The sequence below is a fragment of the Panthera uncia genome, chromosome D2 (genome assembly GCF_023721935.1).
Source record: "Panthera uncia isolate 11264 chromosome D2, Puncia_PCG_1.0, whole genome shotgun sequence".
Lineage (NCBI taxonomy): Eukaryota > Metazoa > Chordata > Mammalia > Carnivora > Felidae > Panthera > Panthera uncia.
The window spans coordinates 14,678,050-14,694,241 of NC_064818.1; the positions used below are offsets into that span (position 1 = coordinate 14,678,050).

The 16,192-nt window shown below is 42.5% G+C and overlaps 1 protein-coding gene across 1 annotated transcript in view; it reads left to right on the forward strand.

The window, feature by feature from the left end:
- The first annotated feature begins 608 nt into the window (after positions 1-608).
- Positions 609-16,192, forward strand: part of LOC125933102 (pecanex-like protein 2) — a 98,740-nt gene continuing 83,156 nt past the window's right edge. Inside the window, exon 1 of the mRNA XM_049645982.1 lies at positions 609-858. Coding sequence (XP_049501939.1) covers positions 706-858 — 153 coding nt within the window. The 5' untranslated portion in view covers positions 609-705. The remainder of the gene's footprint in view (positions 859-16,192) is intronic.

Consider the following 16,192-nt stretch of genomic DNA (forward strand, 5'->3'; position numbering starts at 1 on the left):
AGGTCAGGGAGGGGGAAAGGTCAGTGCCAAAGGCACAGGCGGGGCTTAGGCTGACTACTAGAACGCCGGGGGCCAGCAGCTAATTCAGGAGAATGAAACTGTGCCAGTGCTGGGGCGGGGCGGGGCGGGGTGGGGGGCGGATTACAAGGAGTGATGTGTGACAGGATCTTGTGTTACATAAACCTTTTGGTGCAGGCAGCAGGAGGGGAAAAGGCAAAAGCACAAGTTTTGGATGGTCTCTTCTGCACGAGGACATCTTTGATTTTTCAGCCCTTCTCACCCGTGGTGAGACGATGGGGAGGAAAAGGAAGGGGCAGAGAGCAGAGCCAAGGCAGAGCGGCTGGAGGGGCTCAGGAATCCTTCCACCCCGCAGGCGGGCCTGTGGAGGGACTCTGGGCGGGCGCTGGGCGGGGCCTCTGGAGCATCCTCTGAGCGGCCGCCTCAGAGCACCATGGGAAAATCCTTCCTCCCTCGGACATGGCGCCCACCTGCCCCGCGGCAGCAGCCGGCTCCGGCGCCGCGGTTCGCGGGTCCGGGCAGGAGAGCAGCTCGAGCTTCAGTCGCGGGGCGGAAGGGGGGGGAGGGGGCGGCGGCAGCGGTGGCGGCGGTGGCGCCGCCCGCGGGCCTGGGTGTTAGAGCCGAGGGCGCCCGGGGACCGGCGGGCGGAGCGCAGCGGGGCGCCGCCGGCCCCGGGGCGCAGCAGGCATGGTGTCCCAGGCGCTGCAGCTGCTCCGGCAGGGCGTGTGGGCCGCGCTCACCGGCGGCTGGTACCACGACCCGGAGCAGAGCAAGTTCACCAACAGCTGCCACCTCTACCTGTGGCTGTTCCTGCTGCTGCTGCCCCTGGCCTTGCACCTGGTGAGTGGGGAGGTTCGAGCCGGGGAGACGTGAGGGTGGAGAGAAGAGGGGGAGAAAGCCACCCCAACCTGCGTGTCTGCCTCGTGATGGAAAGGGCTGGCAGCGATTCTTAAGGGATGGGATGAAGAAGTATAAACGTACCGTTATAAGAGAAGTAAGTCACGGGGTGCAATGTACGGCGTGGGGAACACAGTCGGTAATATTGTATTAACTTTGTAAGGTGACAGACGGTAACTGGACTTGCCGCGGTGACGGTTTCGCCATGTATACAAATGTCGAATCGCTCTGTTATACACCACGAACTAATATAGCATTGTATGCCAGTTATACCTCAATTGAAAAGAGAAAAGGTGGAATGAGGACGGCCCTCGGGATTTGGGGACAGAGGAAGTACAGGGAAAGGGGGACAGGGACTCGTCGGCAGGAAAAGAAGTAGAAAGGACTTTGGGGGCCCTGGGACTCATTAAGAATTGATGCTGACTGTCAGGATGAGTCAGACTCTGCTTGTGGCTGGGGGATGTTGAACCTGTTTTGTAGGTGGAAAATCCTAGGCCTTCTGGCTGGTTAGCTGGGCATGATGGCCAAAATGCAAAATGAAATGTTAAAAACAAACCTATTTCAGTTGTTGGTCTTCTAAGCCCCCTCCCCTCCTTTCCTGTTTTGCTTTGAGAAGGCAGGTTCAGTGATCAAGCACTCAACTTTCGATTTCCACACCATTATGTAAAGAAATCTATAGGAAGATATATTACTGGGTAAATCTAATGTAGTTTACGCTAAGCATTACAGTACCTAGCTGGGGCTTGCCACTTTAATAGGTTACCATAATTGAGCGCTTGCAGAATAACTACATCATGACCTTCTTGGGTAAATTAAATATACCTAATTGAAACAATGTTTCGATCTGAAGAGAAGCTGTACAGATAAAGGGTTCCATGTCTTATTCAATGTTCTGGGCCAAGGAATCTAATTTTGATAGCTCTGTTGAAAGACTTTATTCCTAAAATGAAATTTAATCATCTTCTCCCCTGCAAAAATCTTCAGTGAGTTTGCACAGCTGATGAATTCCAAGTTCAACATTAGAGGCTGTCCATGATCTGGCTCCTGTTTTCCTCTTTCTGGCGGTTTATCCAGAGGGTCAGAATTCTAACTCTGAAATCAGGCTGCCCGAGTTAAATTTTGGGTCCACCTCTTACCAGTACTATGACCTTGGGGAAGTTGCTTACATTATCTTATTTTTCATTTTCTTAGCTGTAAAATGAGAAAAACAATACTACCAGATGGACGGTGTTGTTTAGGGGCTTAAATGAGACACTGCACATACAGCCATCCATCTGTCTGGCTTGACCCAGGAATGGACACAGACCTGTTTTAAATTTCTGTTTTGCTGCAGAGTAGCTGCTTGGCGTGATGTTTAACCTATCTAAACCTTAGTTTTCTCAGCCTTAAAACGGATGTGATAATGATCATGTCTCAGGAAAAGCAAGTAAATTTTTGTATAAAAGGCATTGAGATGCAGAGGCTGATCCATGGATGCCCTTCAACATGTTAAGTTTCCTTCTTCTTCTGTGACCTTGTTCATCGTTTTTCCCTGGCCCGTAGGTCTTGATGTTTTCTCTTTGCCTGGAGGGGCAGCGTAGCTGGGTGATGAGGAACACAAACTTGGGTTCAATCTTGGTTCTTGTGCTTACTAGCTCTGTGAGCTTGAGCAAGTTCGAGCTTTCTGGTGTGTAAAGCAAGGATAATAGTACCCCCCTTATAGGGCAAATATGAGGGTTGAATGAATGAATGAATGAAAGTGCTTCTCAGTACCTGGCACATAATGACTGTTCAATATGAGCTGGGCTTCCTCCCCCTCCCCCTGCCCTTTTCTCATCATTTGCTTTCCATAATCTCTCCATCCTTCTCTGTCTCAGTTTCCCTGATTTCCATTCAGCTAGAATTAACTTCTCTTCTCTCTTGCCTTTACCCCATTCTGTATTTACTGTTGGTACAATAGCACATTTTGAATTCTGCTTCGCACTTAGTTGCTGGAACATGTACCTCTGCTTCTAGATCATGGGTTTTGATTTTGTTGATTCATCTTGCTTTTTCACAGTGCATCCAGCAAAGTGTCCTGCATTTGGTTAACCGTGATCTCATATATAATAAACTTGTGGCAATGAAGTCAACCTGTATCTTTCTGTTCCATCCAACATTATATTGTCTACCTCACTGTATATTTTCAGTATTTCTGATAATTAAAGCAATATATATTCTACCTCTAATCCCACTCCTCAGCAACAACCACATTTACATGTAATGTATATTTCTACAGATTTTTTTTTTTTTAGGTATGTGGGCTCATTTTTACGTAACTTCTTATAAGATTTGATGTGTGCCTGCGATCAGAATCCTTAATTTCTATCTAATTATGCTTTATTGAGTAGCTTGATTCTAACTTGTATTTGTAAATAGGAAATTGCCCTTAATTAAGTTCCTCTTTAATGCTATTTTATTTTATTTTTTTATTATTTTTTTTTTTTAATTTTTTTTTTCAACGTTTTTTATTTATTTTTGGGACAGAGAGAGACAGAGCATGAACGGGGGAGGGGCAGAGAGAGAGGGAGACACAGAATCGGAAGCAGGCTCCAGGCTTGGAGCCATCAGCCCAGAGCCTGACGCAGGGCTCGAACTCACAGACCGCGAGATCGTGACCTGGCTGAAGTCGGACGCTTAACCGACTGCGCCACCCAGGCGCCCCTTTAATGCTATTTTAAAATAATTTTTTTTTTGGCTAGATCTCAAGAGTTTAGGAAGTAAAAAACTGATACCTTAAATCAGCTTACTCTTATATTGGATTTTTTGGATCAGACCAGTTATACCAAAATTTTTGTATCTTTTTGCCAGTGTGCTTTGACCTATTATAGAATAATTTTATGTGAATGCATTTGTTGTCCTGCTACTTTTTAAATGTATCCTATCTTTTAAAAAATGCAGGTTATCCCTTTGTTTCTCTGGTCTTCTGGTCTCTGAATTTGACCTTAGCAATAAAAGACCCTCCCTCCTCAGCAGAGGGTTCTGTGCCACTAAGTCTTGAGGTTTAAATATATTCTTCTGAGCTTCAGGGCTGCCTGGGGTTGCTAACATCTTTTTCAGTTTTTTCCGCTTACAGGAACTTAGTCCAAACAAACTACCTGACTGCTCACTGATAGCAGGGGCTTATTTGAAGTTCTGTTATTTAAGGGGCCCTGAACTTTCCTGAGTTTTGCAGTTTGAGTTTAAACATGTTTAACTAAGGTAGTTCTGCTGTAGGGAGAATCCATAGCTTTCAATTTGATAGGGGCTTGGAGTATGTAAATTAAAACTTTATTATTAATTATTGAGGCAAACTTATCTCTGAGCCCTCGAGTTTCCTGAGGCCTGGTTGATAATGTGGAAAGTAGATTATTTATTAGCATTTATAAGTTATTCACATCTTTTTGGGAAATGCTAAAAAATGCAGAACTATAAACATGAAGCCACTTTGGGTAATTTGGAAAGAGTTTTACTTTGATTTATTACCGATCTGATTTTCTTTCGGACGAACTGAAAGACGCATTTGTCATTAGAGATATTTAAACTGTCATTTACTACACGGGGGCTTGTGCTTATTCTTGTGAGATAACAGACGGACATTCATGTGAAGCGTTAGAACAGGAATACCCTGGGCGTGATGCTGACCCTGTTCTGGCGACACTAGGCTAGTGTCCAAAGGCATCCCTGCTCTACCCCCTACCAATTGTGTGAGTGTGCAAGTCACTTCACTTCTCCAAGCCTCAGTTTCAGCCTCTGTAATAAGGGGTGTATGGGTTTCATTTTATAGATTCAGCAACTGAAATCCAGAGGGGAGTAGGTTACCTGCCTAAGGCCATATAGACTATAGGTGGTAAAATTCAGAATTTTCGCTGAGGTCCTGTTGTATCCCAGTCCTTGGCCTTTCCACAGCACTGTGCGGCCACATCTGCTACACAGGAGAGACTCCCTGAAGCAGTAGGCCCTCAAAAAGTGGCCTTCTGATTATCCTGGTGGTGGTAGGACCAACGTGAGTAGAACAAGAGTTGAAGAGTGGAAAAAATGGGTCGGAAACTTGATATTCTTTGAGATCCGTTGGAGGGCAACATTGTATATGATTTTCACACCGAAAGCCTGTCTTTTATTTTAGGACTATAGCTTTATGTTCCCTTTCCTTTTCTTTTTGCCAGACTTGCTGTTTCCAGTTCTGCTTTTTAATTTAGTGTTAGAGACTTTCTTTGGTAGGAACCACTTCATTTCTGATTGCTATGATTATCCAGTGGGATTACCTACCTGGGAATGCAAGCTGGTGCAGCCACTCTGGAAAGCAGTATGGAGGTTCCTCAAAAAACTAAAAATAGAACGACCCTACGACCCAGCAATTGCACGACTAGGCATTTATCCGCGTGATAAAGGTGTGCTGTTTTGAAGGGACACATGCACCCCCGTGTTTCTAGCAGCACTATCAACAATAGCCAAAGTATGGAAAGAGCCCAAATGTCCATCGATGGATGAATGGATAAAGAAGATGTGGTATATATATACAGTGGAGTATTACTCGGCAGTCAAAAAGAATGAAATCTTGCCATTTGCAACCACGTGGATGGAACTGGAGGGTGTTATGCTAAGTGAAATTAGTCAGAGAAAGACAAAAATCACATGACTTCACTCATATGAGGACTTTAAGAGACAAAACAGATGACCACAAGGGAAGGGAAACAAAAATAATATAAAAACAGACAGGGGGACAAAACAGAAGAGATTCATAAATATGGAGAACAAACTGAGGGTTACTGGAGGGGGTGTGGGAGGGGGGATGGGCTAAATGGGTAAGGGGCACTAATCTACTCCTGAAATCATTGTTGCCCTAGAGGCTAACTAATTTGGATGTAAATTTTAAAAAATAAAATTACAATAAAAAAATAATAAAATGATTTACCCAAGACCTCTAGGCTCATAGGTGGTAGAACTCCAAGTCCGATATTCTCCCTACCACCCACTTCCGTGGCTTCCTCTCAATAAGCAGCTATAGTCGAGATTCTTCTGTGACTGTGCTGCTCACTCATGGGAATCTGACCCAATGCAACCAGGAAAGGCAGAAGGAAAGACCTCTGCAAAGGTCAGACCATGCATTGCCTGAGGCTATTGTTCTCCATTCCAGCCCCAAGAACTCTTAAGAGATCAATGAAAACATACACTGGGAAATAAAAGAGGCAGGAGAAAAATTAAAAACAAAACGAAACAAATGGGATTACCTATCGTGTGCTAGTATCGCACTAGAGAGCAAGTCAGCAAACCATGCCTGCTAGGGGGTCTTGTTACACCTGGTGGGGGACTCTCCTATTGTAGTCTGTAGCCACTTGCCCATTTGGATACATAATTAGTTTTCCCTGGGTTTTCTGTTTCTTTGTATCCCTCCTTCCACTCCCACTTCTAGCGTATCAAACGCCTTTGCATGAATTATGGGAAGATGGTGTGTTCAAAAAGCCACCTCTTCCTGGCTCAGGACTTGGGGACTAGACTCCAGCCACCATTGGATCCTGTCAGCTGGAGGCCTTTGTGCAAGATGCAGCTTGCCCAGCCTGACACAGCAGGCCTGGCCGCGTTGGCTTGATTGTTGTTACTTTGCTGGGCTACTTCACCGGCTGCTGTTCTCAAAGGTTCCCTCTCATGGTCAGTCCTAGCGTTTATATTAGATGTCCCTGAAAGAAAGGCTTTCTTTGCTGTTGGATCACATGGACCATGCTTTCAGTTTTGGTGCTTTTACCTCCGGGGGCGTATTCATTCACACACTGAGATGCATGAACCTCTGCGCGTTCCCATAACTTACTGGCATGTCTGAACTTCCTTCCTTCTGCCCTCACCTGCCTCCTGCCCTCACCTGCTTCCTGCCCTCACCTGCCTGAAACAGATTGGGGTTCAAGGTGAGGCAGCCAAATCTTGCGGATGGATGCTTAAAAGCATTCTTTCCTGGCCCTGGGCCTCCACGGAAGTGCAGACCCAAGCCTTCTAGATTTGGGCTCAACGCCATCCCATGCAGTTGTCTTTAAAATCGTGCTGTTCCCAACGGCTGTTTGGACGATGTGTGCAAAGGTCTTGGCTTCCTGGCTCCATGAGGGCTTTGTTTTCCTGGCGTAAGCCCTTGGACTAGGGATGCCCCTCCATCCCTGGGGTAGCTCAGGGCAGTCATCTTCAGTCTCTCCTGAGTGATGATTGACACCTTCTGCAAAATTCCTCCTACTTATCCTGGCCTTCTGCCACTCAGACACATGGATGTTGTGGGCGGGTTGTGTTTTGTCTCTGTGGCAAAAGAACCAGCATCTGCCTGGTCCTGGGATGTCGGCCTCTGGAGCAGCCTCCAAAAATAGTGCCTTTCCCCCCTTTCTTTCTGTTCTAGTATTTCAAGTTCATGACTAATTTTCTGGTGGTTAAATTTATGTCTCCCAGCCCACCTCCACCTCCCTGAGAGCTTTTTGAGATTTCTCCCAATTAGTACCTAGTTATATTTGGATGCCACTCTCCTCAGATATTTTTTTTTTCCAATTGTAATGTCTAATACTTTAATGCCCTTGGTGTTATTTATTTATTTATGTGTAGGGAAGTTTATGCTTATCAAGTGACTGCTGTTCTCCTGATTTTAACCTCTTGGTCCCTCAGATGGTTACTTTTAAGTATTACCCAACCATATTCCCATTTGTCTTTCCCACATCTTATAGAAGCTAAAAAATGGGCTAGTTCTTAGCGGTACTCAGATTTTCCCCTTCTTTTCTTTTTTAATGTTTATTTATTTTTGAGAGAGAGAGAGAGAGAGAGAGAGAGAGAGAGGACACAAGCAGGGAAGGGGCAGGGAAAGAGGGAGACACAGAATCTGAAGCAGGCTCCAGGCTCTGAGCTGTCAGCACAGAGCCCGACGGGGGGTTCGAACTCACGAACCACGAGATCATGACCTGAGCCGAAGTCAGACGCTTAACTGACTGAACCCCCCCGTCTCCTCTCCCTTGTTTTCTTTTGAATCTTTCCCCTGTAACGTTTATTATGTTATTATTATATACTATCGGAATAGGCAGTAGCAACAGCCAACGCTCACCAAACACATCTAAGGTGGGCCCTCTTGTGAGAGCTTTGCCTGCACTCCGACATCTTGTCCTCACAACCCAGAGAGGTGCTGCCATTATTCCCCTGTTACAGTTGATGGCATTGGCACAGAGAAGGTGGTTAACATGCATGAGGATGTGTGGCCAGTTGTGACCTAACCAGAGTGAGAGTCCCAACAGTCCATACTCTTACCTCCCAGCCATTGTTTCACAACATGGGCATGTATGTCCTGCACGTTGGCATGAAGAGACACAAACACTGAAAATGTGCAAAAGACCATCTAATGAAAAGTTAATTTCCCTGGACTCTTGTCTCTACTACGTCATTCGAGAGGCTACCATCACACACAGTCTCTCGTGTGTTGTTCGGAGGATATTTTATATGCAGGCCGGTGGAGATTTGGTATGAGGGATACTGGGCTGAATCATAAAGCAGCCTTCTTTGTCCTCTGTTGCCCATTTGGTTTGTTCTCTAGAGAGTTTGTTCTCTACTCCTAGATAAAAGCAGTTGCAATCCCCGGGATTTCAGCTTGCAAGTAATAAAAGTCCAACAAATAAAAAATAAAAGTTTGACACAGACTTGACTGAGATTTCAGAATGTCCAGTTCTGTATGATAATCAAAGCTTCAAGCACTCAGTCATTTCTACGGGCAGGAATGGGTAAAAGGAAGGAGGGCTGTTTCCTACTACTCCTCCCTAACATGTTGGTCGATGTTGCTGACGTCTTTAGTCTCGATGAGCAGGAAAGCTCTTTGTTGACTGGCACAGTGGTAGGCCGGCTCTGGGACAAGGATGCACATGTCCCCAGCTGAACCTCTCTGGCGAAGCCCTTCCCCATGTCCTTCACAGACCCTGTTCTCTGTGCCGGTATTTTGTCCCTTTCAGTTCCACGAGGAGAGCTGCCTCATCTCCGTCCCGCCTCCACAGTTTCTCAGAATGGGAAGTCCACCCCAGCGACTTCTGCAGGGCCTTTCTACACTGGCAGCCCTTTTGGACGTTATCTAAAGCAAATTCTTGCAGGCTCGAAATCATAGCCTCCTATGATTTCTCCTATGCCCTCTCCCAACAGACTCTGGGAGGGAAGGCCAACCTCAAGCGTAGGAACATCCCCCTCGTCCCTGATCAGAGCAGCGAGCCGACTGGTCTCTCATCTTTTAGCTCTTCTGGGAAGGAGTCAGACACCAGTCTACTGTGCTTCCCACTCCCCCACCCAGATTGTGGGGGACCCACACTAAGTCTCTGAGTGGTCCCACTGAAGCCTTTCTGTCTTGATTATGGCAGGCAGAGATACAGGACTCACGGAATACCAAAGTTCCCTCCAAATATCTTCACAAATCCTCTCATTCTGGATTGTATTGCACCCTCATTTTGAGGGAGAGATTTTGGAGTCCTCTCGTTCATTTTCACGACCCATTTAGAAGTTTCTAGATTGACCCAGAAATTGGTTGGAATCTAATTTCTCTTCTATCTTGGCTTTTTGGTCAACACTTCCAAATGAATATTTTGTTGTATACAGAATGCAGTCATTTGTGTGTACGTATTCTTGTTTTCCCACTTCATGGAACATCTTGGAGATTGGTACATAAAAAGCTGCATCATTATTTTTAATGTTCACACAGTTTGAGTAAAGGGTAATTTGTTCAACCTGTCCCCTATGAAGAATGCTTAGGTTTTCATATGATCTTTAACCTAGTGCAAGTATTTAGCTATCTGTATTAAGTTTCATTGAGTATTTGAACACATGTGCACTCATCAGGATGTGCTAGTTTGTGCCGATGCAATAAATAACCTTAAAATCTCTTTGGCTTTATCAAGTTTGCTTTTTATTCACATTATATGTCCAACATGATCAGTAGGGGGTGGGGGACATGCTTAGCTGGGGGTCCTCCTCGTCGCAAGCATGTAGGCACCTAGGCTAATAGAACCTCCATTTTGGGTTGGCTGGGGGTCTGCTCACCCTGGCTGATCATTGCCAGTCACCGTGATGGAGGGAGAGAGAGTGAGGGTCAAGCGGTAGCTTTTGAAGCCCCTTCCTGGACATGGCAAATACTTGTGCACTCAGATTTCTTGGTCAGGGCAAGTTGCATGGCCACACCCAACTCCAGAGGGAGAGGAAGGAGCAGTTGTATCATGTGTGAGGAAGGAATTGGACATACTTGTTGGGCAGCACTTATGTCTATGATGGCAAACTAAGTGCCAGTGTTCTGATGGATTTGGGGAAAACAACAGGCAGAAGATAGATTGGTATTTCTCCTCATGAAGTTAGCAGATAAATGTTAATAGACATAAATAGAACAATGATAATTGTTATTACATGGCAAGTACAAGATGTTATATATAGTAAAGATGGGAGACCCTATCCTGACTTTGGTATTTAGGGAGGGCTTCCCCGAGGAAATGACTTCTGATCTGAGATTTGACAAATGCCTAAGGAGTTAGCCAAGCAAAAATGGGTAGACCATGAGGAGTTTGAATATATAATTCTCAGTACAGTGAGACACATGGATGCTGGCTTTTTTGTTTTGTTTGTTTCGTTTGGGGTGTGTGTGTGTGTGTGTGTGTGTGTTTTGGGTCAAATGGATATGATTTTTTATTACCCAATTTTTATTTTTGAAAAATTTCTTGTGCATAAAAAAGTTGCAGAAATAGTGAATGAAAATATTTACCCTTCACTTAGCTTCACCAGTTCTGAATATTTTCCTACATTGGCTTCATCGCTCTCTTTATATGTTTATATAGTTTTGATTCTGCTGTATCATTTCAGAATAAGTTGCAGGCATTGAGACCTTTTCTTCCTAAAAACATCAGCTGGTATGTCTTAAGGAAAAGGACATTCTCCCACACAGTTATCACATGCAAAAGAAGTTTTATTGCTGTAATGCTGTTATCTAATGTATAATTCCTATCCAGTCTCCTGTGTTCCCAGTGGTGCCCTACATAACTAGGGATTTCTGTTTTGTTTTTCTGGAACCAAAATTTAATCAAGGATCATACTTTGCTTCTAGTTTTCGCGTCTCATAATTGGACTTTGTTCCAGAAGGAGTTCTTCCAGCCCTTTTGTTTTCTTTGGTGGCATTGAAGGTTGTTTTGCAGAATGTTCCTTAATTTAGATATTTTGGATCATTTCTCGAGATTAGATGTGTGATTATGCTTACTTTGGCATGAAATCTGCATAAGTAACGTATCCTTGTCCTGAATAACATTGTAGGCTCGCTTGTGATATCATCCCCCCCACTGTCGGGGCTGTTAAGTGTGGTCGCTGGTTAAGGTGGTATCGCCTACATTTCTCTATTATAAAGGTACCTATTTTCCCCTTTGTATTTAATAAGTTACCTGTGAGGGGAAACCTAGAGGCTGTATATAGTACTGTATTCCCCCCAAACTGTCACTTAATGATAGTAACATAAATTAATTCTTGCCTAAAATAATTATTGCAATGGTGGATGCAAAATAGTGATTTTCTATTTATTGGTATTCTTCTGTAAAGAAAACCTTTCCCTTTTCCCCCTGCCTCTGTAGTTTTGTGGTGCTGGTTAGTGCGCCTAGATTCATGTTTTTTAATTCAATGGGTTAGAATCTATTCCTATGATCATTCTTATTGATATTCAAATTACACAAAATTTGGCAAGTAAGACCCTCTTTGAGCAGTTCTTTAATCCTTTGGCTATGTCCCCAGCAGGTTTAGAGTACTTTCTTGCTCTCTGGACCACCACGGTAGTCAGGCTTAGCTTATACTTTCCCAACCCAGCCCTGAAAAAAGCAGCCATTTTTCTAAGGAGACTGGATCCTTTTAGTGGGGAATGGCTTCGGGAAGCAAGATTTAAGGCAACAGTAGTTGTGCTCATTACTACTGGATTGTCTTTGCTCTGGGTCCTTCCAGTAGACAGACCTGGGAGAGCTTAGTTATCTGTCTATCTATCCATCCATCCATCCATCTATTGAGAGTTTATTCTGAAAGTTTTAATCTGATCCAAATCAAAGGATTCTAACTCTCCTTTACTCCTTCCATATTTGTATCTACTTTTTCCCACAAGGAGAGTTCTGGTTGCCAAACTATCATTTTTTCAGCCTTGAAATATACACAGGAAGTACTACTCCTATACCACCACCAAACAAAATCTTTTAGTAAAGTTCAAGATTGCTTTTAGTTATTATTATTTTTTTATTTTTTTAATTTATTATTATTTTTTTACATTTATTTATTTTTGAGAGACAGAGCACAAGTGGGGGAGGGGCACAGAGAGAGGGAGACATAGAATCGGAAGCAGGCTCCAGGCTCTGAGCTGTCAGCACAGAGCCCCACATGGGGCTCAAACTCACAAACCGTGAGATCGTGACCTGAGCCGAAGTCTGACGCTTAACCTACTGAACCACCCAGGCGCCCCTATTATTATTATTTTTTAAAGAATACACCAATAATGTGCTGTGAGTGTATTGTGTTCTAAAGTTACTTGGATTAATTCTTTGAAAAAAAATTTTTTAATTGAGGTTTAAAATTATATTAGTTTTAGGTGTACAACATAATGATTCAATATTTGTACAGGATTCCTTCTTTGTTTTTATTTTCTGATTTGTTTTTGTGGTTATTCCATGAGTTCCATATACATTTCGGTCCATCTGTGGGTACGTAATTCTGTTTTTTTCCCCCTTCCTCCTTGTTGATGTAATAATTTTTGGAAGTACAAAACATTGGCATGGTTCAGAAAACACATGTAAAAGATACATTGTTTTTCTTTATTAAAAATTTTCCCTGGCTATTGAGTGGGAAGTGGATTAGAGAAAGAGCAGGAACAGAGGGGAGGTTCAGAGGCTTTTTTAGTAGTCCAGCCAGGAGATGGTGGTAGCATTAAGATGGAGAAATGTGAACGTATTTTGATAAGATTTAGTGGTAAGTTGGCTTGGGGGGTGGAGGAGTGAGGATGAGGGACGAATCAAACGTGGCACCTGGTTATCTAGTTTGAGCCCAGGTGCATGAGGTACCATTGCCTAAGATGGGAAAGGTAGGAGAGTACAGGTGGTGGAAAGGGTTGGGCAACCACACATCTAGGTTTAGATGTGTTGATTTGGAGTTTCCTTTCAGATGTAAAAGTGGAGATGTTCAATTGATAGTTGGATATAGGTGCGGGGAGCTTAAGGGATCAAGAGTAGTTAGAGATAAGGATTTGAAAATCCTCAATGTAGAGATTATATTTACTGTCAAGGGACTGAGTGAGAACTCCAAGAGAGAATGTGTAGAAGGAGCAAAGATTTGATCTCCAACTCTTTACCTGACTATGCAGGCAATAAAAACATTTGCCCTGTTGTTTTTTGCTTCTTCTCAAAATACCGTATCTGAATTTACTGTTCCGCGGTATTGATGAATGATGCATAGAGGATGCTGATGGTGATGACAAGTGAAACTAACATTTGGGTGCTTATTACATATCGGAAGGTGAAGTCTAAGGAGCTCTACATACAGACCTAGGGCAAAGAGGTAGTATGAGTGAGGCAAGGAAAAGGCTGGAGAGCGTCTTGCATTAAATGTTTACTTTTAGAGACACTGACGAGATCGTTTTCAGTGGAGTGCTGGAGCGTCGAAGCCAGGGTTTAAGAGGCAATGGGAGGTGAAAGAATGAAGACAGCTGGTAAAGATGACTCTTCCATTCAGGAAGCAGAGAAATGGCACAGTATCTGGAGAGAGGTTTGGATTCAGGGAAAGTTTATCCTTCCACCAACTTTGCAAGAATCTTGAGGGTGGGGATGCGATTTGAATCCCCCTTGGTCCCTGGTGTGGTGCTTCGTGCACAGGGGATGATCAGACTGCTCTTTCCCCCGATGCAATCTAACTTGGTAAGAAAAGACACAGTTTTGGTTGTGCTGATACAGTTTGAGGCCAGGCCCAGTTCAATGGACTCACCGCAATGTTGTGGCCAGGATCCAGATCATTAAAAATGGAGTTTGAAAACCGAGGTGTTACTCTCTATATTGGATTTCCTTAAAGTTCGAATTGCTGTTGTTTCTAAGATGACATTTCTTTTATTATTTATGTGGCAATTATGTATTTTCGTGGCATTCGTGGAATAATTACAAACTTTTTTCTGCATCATGGGATACTTGCACTTTAAAAATACCATTGGATCAAATAAAATGATTTTACCTCATTTATTGATACTGAGTGATCTTACATATGGAGAGCAAATATAGAAGTTTTGGATTGTGAGTGACCTTGTACTTTTTTATATTGGCTCATGTGTGTGTTTTAATTCCTTCCTCCGAATCTTTACCATTTCAAAAGGAAATCAAGAGAACCGATGCTCATTTGCCACTGGCCTTCCTCACTTTTGAGAACATCTTCTTCCTTTCAAGACTACAACTAGATACTAAATAATTAGGGAAGAATAAAAATCCCTGAATATAAGAATTATCCCTGAGCCATCCCTGACACAAATAGTTTTCCAAGAAAACAACTGCCTTGGCTTATATCATAATTATTTTTTCCTTATTATGTATTATGATGAACATTCCTGATGCTCAATGCAGGCAATAAAAACATTTGCTCCGTTGCCGTTAGCTCCATCTCAAAACACCAAATCTGAAGTTTTTATTTCGTGGTAAAATATGAAATCATGTGTAGATGAGGTTGATGATAATAAGTGACACTAACATTTGAGTGCTTATTACATTTCAGAAAATGTACTAAATAAAACAATTAACAATCCTGTTAGGAACTATTATTCCCATTTCACAGAAAAAACTGAGATTTGCAAAGGCTACATAACTTCCCCAAGTTGCGAATTGTGAAATTGAGAAAAATTTAAAGCATGTAAACATACATTACTATCGTAAGTATTCATTTATTCGCTGATAGTTTTGAGTGTTGGCTGGATAGCAGGCTGGGTGTTGGGAATATAATGGAGAACAAGTCAGGAGCTCAGACCTGGCTCCTGTCCTCATGGGACTTATCATCTTCACATGGCTCTTATGAATAAGTAAGAATAAATAAAAAAATATAAACACCTTGAAAAGTGACATAAATAGAAAGCTGACACAAAGAAATATACATACATCCATATAAACATGTGAATGATTATTTTATTAAGAATCCAAGAAGTGCATATTAAAATAATGTGACTTTGGCATATCTAGGTAGCAGAGATGTAAAAGGTAAAACCTAATGTACTTTAAATAGCCCTTCTTAAAAATTTGGAGGCATGTATGGACTCCATACATGTGTCACTGAAGCACTGTTTGTTACAGCAAAAGACTAGAAACAGATCTTCATTGATAGGGAGCTGGTTGATGGAACTATGGGCATCCACATAGCAGAGTGCCATGGACTTATAAAAAAAAGCAGATGAGGAAGTAGGCTACTATAAGAATAATCTTGAGGACCTACTATTGTCGAAAAAAAGCAGGATCTATGTATAGACTAAAAGGGAGGAAGGAAAAATAAAGCATATATCCAGTTGCTAATGTTTCAAGAAGACACAATGAAAGGATACATTTTTAAAAAGTAATATATAGGGAAAGAATGGTAAAGAATGGGGTAATATATAGGTAAAGAATGGGGCGAAGGCAACAGAGCTGGAAATAAGAAATGAACTTGTTTCATAGTTTGGTGGCATACTAAAAAAATATTTCAAATGACTTTAAACACAGAGCTTCTAGGCCTACAGGGGTATAGCCTAGAGATAAAGGAACCACAAAGAAATCTTAAATTGAATTCAGTTATCTTAATGCCCTCAATAAAATGTTATATTATTATTTTGAAATTTTATATTTATATGGGTAAATAAAATAAGAGATCCTGTTAATATTTTTAGGACTCAAGATTTTGACAATAAGAGAAAACATATAAATCAAATCACAAAAGTTACATAGAACCTTGTCATCTTTCATATGAATTGTAAATACCCATCTGAAGCCATGATTTATTTTTTTCTTAAAAAAATACATATTTTTTTTAGCTCTATTAAAACACCTAGAAGCAATGATAACCCAAGAAGAATGTGCAAATCTCATGTTCACATTCTGGTCTCTAAACCAGATTCACATTCACATTCTGGTTCCTTCTAAAAGGAACAAGCGCTCTTTGGAGAAATGACACATCCCCGGTCTGGGCCAGAAAATGTAGAAGAGGATTCTAAAGTCAAAGAAGCTATTGAAAAATACTAGAGTTATGTTAAAAGGATGTGGGGGCAAACTTGTAGGTGCTGGTCAAAGATGGGCCA